Below are 10,423 nucleotides of genomic sequence, written 5' to 3'. Positions count from 1 at the left end.
GCCGCGGTGGCCGCGGGGAGATCGCCGGCTGGGCGATGCGGCCCGTGGACGACACTGGGGCCGCCAAGCGGCTGGAGTCCGGGCTGCCGCTGGTGGACATCCCGCCTCCGGGCTCCAGGCAACAGTCGGCGGCCACCGAGGTAGCGGAGACGCCCGGCCCCGGCGGGTGCTGGCAGTGTCCTTCATTGCCGTGCGGCTCGCGCGCGGAGCAGGGTGAGTGCGGCGCATGGACCCTGGTGCGGGTCTCGCCCGTGGGGGACCGGGCGGGCGCCAGCGATGGGGGTCCCCGCAGCCGCCGGCCGGGGGCCCCGTGTGGACCGCGCCCCCCCTTCCCACCCTGCTCGGAGCTCGTGAACACCCTCGCGCTGTCACCTGGGGGCGGGGGGTGAGGACTGTAAAGCAGAAGCCCCCGCGCCCCCGTCGGCGGGAAGAGCGGAGAAAGTTTCTGATTGTTTTGGAACCCATTTAGGATTCTGAAACTGTTCCTATAATTAAAGTGATTGAAGTGTTGCGGAAACAAACAAACAAACAAACAAAAAGTGTTGCGGGCAGGATCATGGAGTCAGATTGCCGTTCGGTGCGCTCTGCCCGAGATGGGGAGTCAGCGAGAAAGGCCATCCCGCAGCTGGACGAGGTTGGGAGAAAGCTAAGCAAGAAAACTGATCTCAATGTAAACGGTGTTGCTTGAAGAGGAAGTTGAAAAGCATCGAGTCTAGAAAAACGTTTGTCTCAGAGTTTTAGAATCTTGGGAAGGCAGAGTTGAGTGGGACAACTACTGGTTCTTAACCTTTTTGAGTTACAAGGAATTTGTAGGAACTGATGCAAAATGAGACAGAGGCACAGTCTTATAAACACGGGTAAGAGGTTCACGGACCCGCCTCCAAAGCCAGGGACCCCGTGTGAGAAACCCTTTATCTTGTTCATTGTCTTCCTTTCACAAATGATGAAATTGAGGCCTGGGAAGGTGAGGGCTTTAGGAGGGTTTTTTTGTTTTGTTTTGTTTTTCCGAAGATCTAGCATGTGTGGATAAGACACTTCACAGGTCCGGGCAGCACCAGGGATAGGATCCCAGTTTGCTAGCAACCCAGCCCAGGGCCCTTTCTCCTAGCCCCAAGCACATTCCTCCTTGAACACCACCCACCTGGAGCAGCTTCCTCAAAGAAAAGAGAAATAGGCAGATCTCCATTCAAGACAAAATTACACAGTCTGCACTACCTCATCCTCTGGATCACCTCCCTTAAGTGTGACCTGGGATTTCTATGTCTTTTAGCCGACCCCGCTTTCTGTCTGCACTTTCTTGAGAGTCAGAAAATTCACACATTTTGTAGAGAGACAAACCCCAGGGAGATGGTTCTTGCTGCATTTTTGTCCTTAATGCTAAGAGGAAGTATCAGGCTTCTGATCATTTATGTAAGGGTTACCTTCAGCTGAGCTGACCAGATGTGCAGCTTTGAAAAAGTCAGTTTCTCACCTTAGCATCCTATGGCTGAATGCTGTTACGATGGACTGCTGAGTTAGTCCTTGCAAACTTTTAAATGATTCCCCTGTTTGTGAACCAAAGAGGAATACTTCAGGCAGAAGGTGGCAAAACCTACATAAGCAGTTGCACCTAAGAATCTTGAGGGGTCTTTTAATTTCAAAGAAAGTTGCTAATAATAAGACTTAGTAATACTTATTACTATAAGGTGACCAGATAATATTCCAAAAACGGGATTGCCTTAGAAACACTTTAAACCCCTGTACTGTGGTCATTGAACTTTGTGGCAGTATCATTTTAGCCTCTTAACCCAATTGGTTATCTCAAGAAAGTTCATTTTCAAGTTCAGGTTGAAACTGTTACCCATTTTTCTTACATTCTTGGATAATCTTCACAGACAGCACACAGCTATCCTAAGACATTTGTTTATTTTCTTGAGGGACAGTGTGGGTCTTAGACTGAAGCAAGGAGAAGAAGTTGTCTTAAGTCTGTGCCTCACATCCCCCTGGAAGGAGTGAGTTCCTTAGGGTAGCAGTGGCCCTGAAACCAGTAGAGCTTTTTACAGTGACCAAGGTCCTATTTCAGTGGGTCTAGGGTAGGGCTGGCATTGAAGTTTTAAAAGTTCCTCAGTTGATTCTAATTCCCAACCTGGGTAGTGAATCACCAGTTTAAAGCAGAGGATAGAGAAAGTGAGCAACTTCTCAGTTTTCTTCTGACTCAGGAAATCGCACTGTGGCCACTTACTTAACTTGAATTATTTAGAGTTGCCAAATTATTAGATATGTTTTCAGTGGAATATGATCATGGAAGCATATTACATAGGCAAATGCCTCTCTGGATTATGCTACTCTCTTCTCCATCTCCTTTGACAGAGAGAATTGAAATTACTCTTCTGTAAGAGACTGAGGTTTGCCTGAGGAGAACCAGTCCTCAGTCTTATAACAAATAATCAAGTTCAACTAGACATTGTAACTTAAAGTTTTAAAAGAGTTAAAATATCATGTTAAGTTAAAATATTCCTGGAGAAAATTTTAAAAGTTTAGGTTGGAGAAGATCCTTGAAATATAGACCAGGGAGATGTTTTCTGTCCTCGATCTTCCTATTCTGTTCTGTCTGAGGGTGTAGGTTCTATGTAAGGATTGGGTTTCTTTTAAGAAAAACTATTTTGGGACTTCCCTGGTGGCACAGTGGTTAAGAATACGCCTGCCCATGCAGGGGACACGGGTTCGAGCCCTGGTCCGGGAAGATCCCACCTGCCGCGGAGCAACTTAGCCCATGCACCACAACTACTGAGCCTGCGCTCTATCTAGAGCCCGCGAGCCACAACTACTGAAGCCCGTGCGCCTAGACCCCGTGCTCTGCAACAAGAGAAGCCACCGCGATGAGAAGCCCGCACACCACAATGAAGAGTAGCTCCTGCTCACCGCAACTAGAGAAAACCCGCGCACATCAACAAAGACCCAACGCAGCCAAAAATAAAAAATAAATAAAATAAATAAATTTATAGAAAGAAAGAAAAACTATTTTATTTGGACCTGAATTCTGAAATTTCAGAAACTGACCTCTAAGGCTGACCAGAGCCAATACATGTATTTTGTGCTGCTTAACTTAGAAGTCTTCTAAAGCTTCCTTCTCATGGGCTGAGTGGGTATGTGCAGTTTGGTTCCTACAGTATCTGAGCACATAGATATAGAACAGAACGTGGAGGATTCAGGCACTTCTAATGGATAACCTATTACATGACAACTGCTAGTGCCAAGTCATTCTCTTCAGCAGTACACGTAGAACAGGAAAAGGTGGAGACCACTGACCAGAATGGCATCTTTTACTACAAAGGCTGTAGTGTACCCCCAGGAAGATTGTGCATCATCAGAGTTTGGTCCCACTTTGCAAATTGTCACTTGTGGGCAAAGGTATCTAATTAACATGAGGATGTTGAAAAGTATTACCTGGTGTTTGTGTTTATCAGAAAAGGGCATTAAAACAAACAGACTTTGTGCAATACTGTTTTATGGCTGAGTAACCCATTGTAAATTCCTAGATTGGAATGATAATCCTTGTTTTACTACAAATTGCATGTGCCTACACATCCTTCACCTCTGCTATGCTCTTAACTAACAAGGGCCAGTACTGTGTTTCCTTCCTATTCTGTCCTTGTTTTTGTGTTAGTTTCAAAAAAGAAAAAAAAAAAAATTCCTCAGTCTGTGGCCTATCTTTTAAGGAGTTCTCTGCTTACCCTGTTGCATTTTGCTCTCCTCTGAATGATGGGGGTGAGATTGAAAGCAGGTTCTGCTCCTGTCTTAGGCAGCTGTTTAAGACAGAGGCAGTGGCTGCTTCTACAGACTGTCATTAATGGATTGAATACTTGATGCCCTGGAGAAAGCACAAGTTTCCTGGTTCAGATCAAGCCAAGAATTAGATGGCAGTTCTGTTTTTTGTTTTTTTTTAATTTTTAAGCACTTTGAGGTCAGAGGGATAGATAACCTAGCCCCTGGCCTCAAAGAGTTTATGTTCTAAATGGAAGATAAGTCGTAAACCGTGAAAACTTTAAGATCTCCTTAACTGTTCAAAATAACTAAACAGAGAGCCTTCTCAGATTATGCTTTTGCCTGTGGTGTTAGACCCTACATCTTTCCACGGAATTTTCTTATATTATTTCCTTCAGCAAATATTTATTCAGGGTCTTCCATGGGCCAGGCCTGAACAGGGCAGCTGAGATCTTAGCCCTGGAGGAGCTTACAGGCTTGTGGGGGAAGTCAGCTAATCAACAAGTAGCCATATCACACAGTTAGGACCTGTTTTCCAGAAAAGAACACTTTCTACATAAAGCTGAGTTCACCAATGAGATGATATAAAATATCACTTGGAAGCATTTTTCTCTAGCCATCTTGATAAGCATTTCTTAAAGATTTCTTTCACCATCTTGGCAAGCTTTTTACTTCTTTTTGACTTTAGAAGTGAGGGATGAGTCTTCAGTGAGCCAAAGAGATCCATTTTCTAGGGTGAACTGCATTTTAAAAATGTAGGTTTAAATTGTTGCCCTTTGTCTATGGTTCTTTATTCTTCGTGGGGAAAATGGTTCAGATCCAGAGAACGGATATGCTTAGGAGGTAACTTTTGTAGCCTGTTAGCTATTAATATTGTTCCATTTTTCTCAATTTCTAAGTAAAAGTGATAAAACATACCCTTGGAAGCAAGGACTAACCAGAATTTAATCTTTTTCAGAAGCTGAGAAGAAAGCACCCTGTCCTGGACTTGGCTTGTTTTACACATTATTGTCTGCGTTCCTCTTCTCAGTGGGCTCTTTATTTGTTAAAAAAGTGGAAGACATCCACGCTGTAGAAATTAGTGCATTCCGATGTGTGTTCCAAATGCTAATCATTATCCCTTGCTTAATATACAGAAAGTGAGTATTTCTTACCTGCAAAGTAGAAAGTATTAATAAATGTTTGTAAATCTTTTGACCTGCTTAAATTATCTACTCTACAGACTCTGCTTTATCCCTCTCATAGATTTATCAGTCCCTACACCCTTTGGCTCAGATTAATGAAAAGTCACAAGGATCCACCCACAGAAGATGCTCTCATAAGCACCAACCACATGCCCAAACAAAGGAGGGGAAAGAGATTCAGTTATTTACCACCCCCTATTTTGAGAACAAAGCTTTCCTTGTACAATTCCCCCCATCTTGTACCACCCTCCCTCTTTCCTTTGGCATAACTAGTATTTGGAAGAAAAAAGTAAACGGGAGGAAACAGTAGTGTCTCCTAGTGTCAGAGGTTTCTTTAAGTAGAACAGGCTGCTCTCCTACCAGGGCAGACAGAAGGTTACAGTAATAATATTTAGGTCTTCCCACTAGGGTGCCATGGGAAAGGGGAAAGGGGATCTTGAGAAAGGCCTTTTTAGCTCTTTTCTTGTTCAGTGTCCTCATCTGTAAACTGGAGGGAATGATAACCTTTGTCCTCTACCCTGTATGAAAACTGTAGTCCCCATCCTTACTCTTCTCTCCCCACCCAGCCCCCCTTCCCCTTCCACATGGACCCCATACACACACTCTCCCCAGGTGAAAATTATAGCTCCTCCACACTGTTGTAACCTCTACACACCCCAGTGTACTTAGACGCCTGGGAGGAGCGCCTGTTGGGTTCCTGGTGGCTATTTGGGTCTTTCTCTCTTTGGGTAAAGATGCTTAAACTCCAGATTAAAAGCTTCAGTCACTTGCTACCAAAGTCTCTTTGTATCTATAACTCAGTGCAGATTTACTTAGAATAGTTTTACTCCTTATCCCAAGTCTTTGGTGAAAAAGGTGAAAATCCGCTAAGATCAAAAATATTGTCAGAAATTCCCGTGTAGGTGTGGACAAGTCACAATATTTTAGGAAATGATGGTAAGACTTCAGAAATGTCTAAAGGTGGCAACAGACCACTGATGCTAACACAATCATTCTCTCTATTTTGGAGTAAAAGTATTGGCAGGAAGGCACTTAGAAGAATTTTCTTAAATTGTTGGCACTAATCTGTTCTGACCCATTTTATGTTTCACTGTCATGAAAAACTCTTAGCTTTTCAAAGTATGGACCAAAGGTGACCACACTTTCATTTCTAATTCCAGAGACCAAGGGGTCCCTATATCAAGCCTAGACACTGCTCTAAAAAGGCCAGCTCTGGCACAGACCAATGAGCCGCACCTAGCCAGGAACTTACACAGTACTCTGCTTCATAAATATTTAATTGTAAAGCATTTGAGCAGCAGTTATTATATTTATCCGAATGCTACAGTTTCTTTTCCAGTGTATTTTAACTCTTTTCCTAAGGAGAACAATGAAAAGTTGTCTCATATTCAATGGCTGAAATAAATTTTAGCATTGCTTTCAGCTGTAACAGAAAAACTCACTAAGATTGAGAACGCACACTCGCATTCCCAAGTTTTCTTATACAGGGCAGCTAAATAATGAAATTGTATTCATTATAAAAATAACACTTTTCATTATAGAAAATTTGGGGAAAATAAATAGAAAGGAAAATTACCTATGAGTCCACCTGTTAAGGTATAACCATGATGAACATTTCAGTGTATTTTCCTTTTTGTCTTTTTTGCAGGCATATATCTATACCTATGGAAAATATTATCTATATTTGCTGACCTATAATTATACTATTTATGTATTTCTCTTGTGCTATTTTTGCTTCTACTGTGAACACTTTAATGTCATAAGCTATACTTAGGAAACACTTTCTAAAAGGTGTGTAATAGTTGTAGACATTATAATTAATTTACTATTTCCTTGTTTTCTGATAGGACTTTTAAGATAATGCTTAATTTAAAAATGTAATTTGAAAACCAATACCGAGTTCATTTAATATGCATTCCTTCCTTTGAATTTACAGAACTGGGTTTATAGGCCCCAAAGGTCAACGAATCTTCCTCCTTCTCAGAGGAGTCCTTGGTTCTAGTGCCATGATCCTTTTATACTACGCCTACCAGTCAACATCCCTCGCTGATGCCACGGTTATCTCATTTAGCTGTCCAGTGTTTACGTCTATAATTGCTTGCATATTTCTCAAGGAAAAGTATAGCCCTTGGGACGCTGTCTTCACTGCATTCACCATCACCGGAGTGATCCTTATCGTGAGGCCGCCATTTTTGTTTGGCTCCGAAGTCGTGGAGACGGATAAAGACTATTCCGTTCACCTGAAGGGTGCTTTCGCAGCACTTGTACACGCTGTGTTTGCTGCCGTGACTTTAGTTATCCTAAGGAAAATAGGGACATCTGTGGACTACGTGTTGAGCATTTGGTATTATGTAGTAGCCGGCCTTACCGAGTGCGTCATTGCCCTTTCTATATTAGGAGAATGGAGTCTGCCCCACTGCGGGTTGGACAGGCTATTTCTCATACTAATTGGGCTGTTTGGTTTGGGAGGTCAGGTGTTTCTCGCAAAAGCCATTCAGATAGAGAAAGCAGGGCTAGTAGCATTAATGAAGACTATGGATGTAGTCTTTGCTTTTATCTTTCAGATTATTTTCTTTCCTGATGTGCCGTCGTGGTGGACCGTGGGCGGCTCCTTATGCGTAGTAGCCAGTAGCATTGGAGCGGCCGTTCGTAAATGGTACCAGAGCTCCAAATAAAGCATCACTGCTGAAATGTGTATTTCTTTAAAGTACACCATCACCCAGTTGAGACATACCACCCGCATACACACCTGGAAAATCTGCATTTACTTCATTGACTATATTCAATACATTTCATAGTTAAGGTACCATTTTTGAATATGGTACGTCTTTAATTAGTTGAGGACAGCCAGTCAGTTGGGTGTAGCAATTATTATTTTTTGTGTGTGTCAGTTATTTTTTGGCTTTGGTTGTTGGGGTGGCATTTGGTAAGAGAACACATCATTAGTTGAAGAAAAACTGCACAATTTTTTATGACTCTTAAGTATAAATATATGTAATTTTTAAAAGTGTATTTTTGGTACTGATGGGATATAGGTGGGAGGAAATTTTAGATTCTCTTTTAGCAGTGTAGAGGCTAAGAAACTTACTGATAATAATGCTGCTGTATAATTAGTGTTGTGTTGAGAATTCATTTGAAATGTAATCCCATTCAGGAGGCCAAAGCTGAAACCTGGAGTAGGTGCCTACTTAATGGTATTAATAAAACAAATGAATTAGCCTTATTTTCAAGGCTTTTATAAATTATTGTCATTCTTTTAACCCATATTTGTGCCTTTTCACTTTAATGCTGAAATTTTTATACATAAACTTAAAAAAAAAAACTTTAAATCACCAAATTTGGCTAATAGTTTTCTGTTTTAGTGGCATTAGCATCTGTAGCTACATTCTGTAAGTCTAATTGTCCTCTGTTTTTTTGAAACTGCACTAAATTTTTGTTAACTTTCTAAGTTAAGGTGTTTAAAAATCTTAAGAAAGAAATCTTGGCATGGCCAGTGTGCACATTTCCATCCTCAAGTGTTTTCCCTATACTAGAAATGTGATTTTCTATAAATTCTCTTTGAATTTATGGTGTGATGCCAAATAAAATTTTCTCAGGGCTTTATTAGGTTGAACCATAAGAAATTGATGAGATTTTACCTTTTTAACTTACAAAAACCATAGTTCCTTATGGTTCACCCTATTAAGATACCTCTCTTACCTTCTAAACCAAATACTTAGGGGACTTTGGAGTATATTTTTTTAAAATTACTTTTTAAAATACAGTAATCCTAGTAAACTTATTTTTGTGGTCTTTTTCCCTTATGGAATTATATATAATAATGCTTCATGTTATATAGTAAATGTAAAGACCTGTGAATCCATGGTCGATTGATTTTTGTAGTTTCTTCAATAGGAAAAAAAAATCACTGTTAAATTCTAGTATATCAGTATGATATTAAGTGTCAGTTCTGCACCATGATACTAACATCATGAATTCAAACAACACATTTTATGTCTGGAACTTCATCAGGCCAGTATTCTGCAGTTAAAGAGAGAATGTAATATTTAGGAAAACTTGGGAGGTTAATCAGGAAGTAGAGAGTACACGCAGATGGCTCTTTGTCACAGTGAACCCTTTACTGGTGAGGCTATAATGGTCTCCAGCTCTTACTGTGTCAGAGCTCTTATCTTAAGCCTACAGATTTGAAAGATTATAGGCTCTTTCCCACTGTTTCATCACAATTCTTCCAAAGTAAGAAAGAACTTGGGCTTCTGAGGTTTATGCCTTGGTGAGAAAAGGATCTTTTCCAGTAGTTCCAAGAGGAAATTTTTGGCTTGCTGATCTTCCCAAGTGCTTCCCACCAGACAAATCCTAAATGAAGTCTGTTTAGGAAAGTCACACTATCTTTATAACTTTAGCCTAATCTGCAATATTAGAGTTTAGATTTGCAAAAGCATCATTTTGCAAGTATGTTAGATAATTATAGAATTAGAGCGTCTTAGGGCTCAAGGGTTAGACATCCTCTTGTAGGAGACATGCTCCATGTTTAGGGATGCTAAGGGGCCCTGCCCAAGATGGGTTTCCATGGCCTTATTTATCCCTCCTTTAGTTCCATGATTAAGCATGGAAAGTAAACCACTGCTTGAGCTATATAAGGTAAATGAACTCTCAGGGAACCCTCTCCTGGTTCTTTACCTTGCACAACAAAAGAACCTATGGGACCTTGAAAATTAAATCCCTTTGGGCCTGTACACTAGAGACATGTTTTATTTCAACAGTGTGGTTTAAGTGCTTGAATGTCACAATATATGACCAAAGTTGGAGAAAATGTGTCTTCTCCCAACTTTTACAGGGTGTGACTCTTAAATACTTTTATAATGTCCAAGGTATATATAAGGATATGTATTGTAACAATTATGGGTGCGTATATTTTGCAAAGACTGTAGTTCCTATATCTTGAAAAGGGAACTATTTTCATAAACTGGTTTTATTTTATAATTACTAATAAAATTAATATGAAAGAAAACTATATTTTGGTTTTTATGATTATAGCATATGTGCTAGCTAATATACCTTATTTCTTTTTTCATCCATGTGCTTCAAAATGTACTTCTTAAAGAGATTGACCTCTGGCCATTCAGTTGTGATGTAATAAGTTTCGAATTGTTTATCTGTCTCTCTGATACTGTTACATTAAATCTGATGTCTCAAAAATAAAGGTCCTAATCTTATGTTCCAGTGAGGCCTTTATTTTTCTAGATCCTCAGAGCTTGGAGCAACTTTTGTTCCTATAGCTAATCTGTTACTAAGTCATGGAGTGTCTGTCTTCTTATTGTCTTGTGAATTCTTCTTTCCCCACCTTTCCACTGCTGCCATCTTAGTCCGAGACTTATCACCTCACACCTGAATCACCACAACAGTATCCTGCTTATCTGCTTCTAGACTCTTTCTTCCACTCAGATCCTTGTTCCACTGCCAGACTAATCTTCCTAAGGCCCTGCTTTCACTGTTAC

The 10,423-nt window shown here is 40.7% G+C and overlaps 1 protein-coding gene across 1 annotated transcript; it reads left to right on the top strand.

Moving 5' to 3' along the window:
* The first annotated feature begins 6 nt into the window (after window positions 1-6).
* Window positions 7-10,141, top strand: SLC35G1 (solute carrier family 35 member G1). Its single transcript, XM_057530504.1, has 3 exons — window positions 7-213; window positions 4,703-4,883; window positions 6,865-10,141. The coding sequence occupies exons 1-3, from the start codon at window positions 36-38 to the stop codon at window positions 7,601-7,603; spliced, it is 1,098 nt and encodes a 365-aa protein (XP_057386487.1). The 5' UTR covers window positions 7-35; the 3' UTR covers window positions 7,604-10,141.
* Window positions 10,142-10,423: the final 282 nt, after the last annotated feature.

Source organism: Balaenoptera acutorostrata, chromosome 16 (genome assembly GCF_949987535.1).
Source record: "Balaenoptera acutorostrata chromosome 16, mBalAcu1.1, whole genome shotgun sequence".
NCBI classification, from domain to species: Eukaryota; Metazoa; Chordata; class Mammalia; order Artiodactyla; family Balaenopteridae; genus Balaenoptera; species Balaenoptera acutorostrata.
This window is presented reverse-complemented; position numbering and strand designations above follow the sequence as displayed.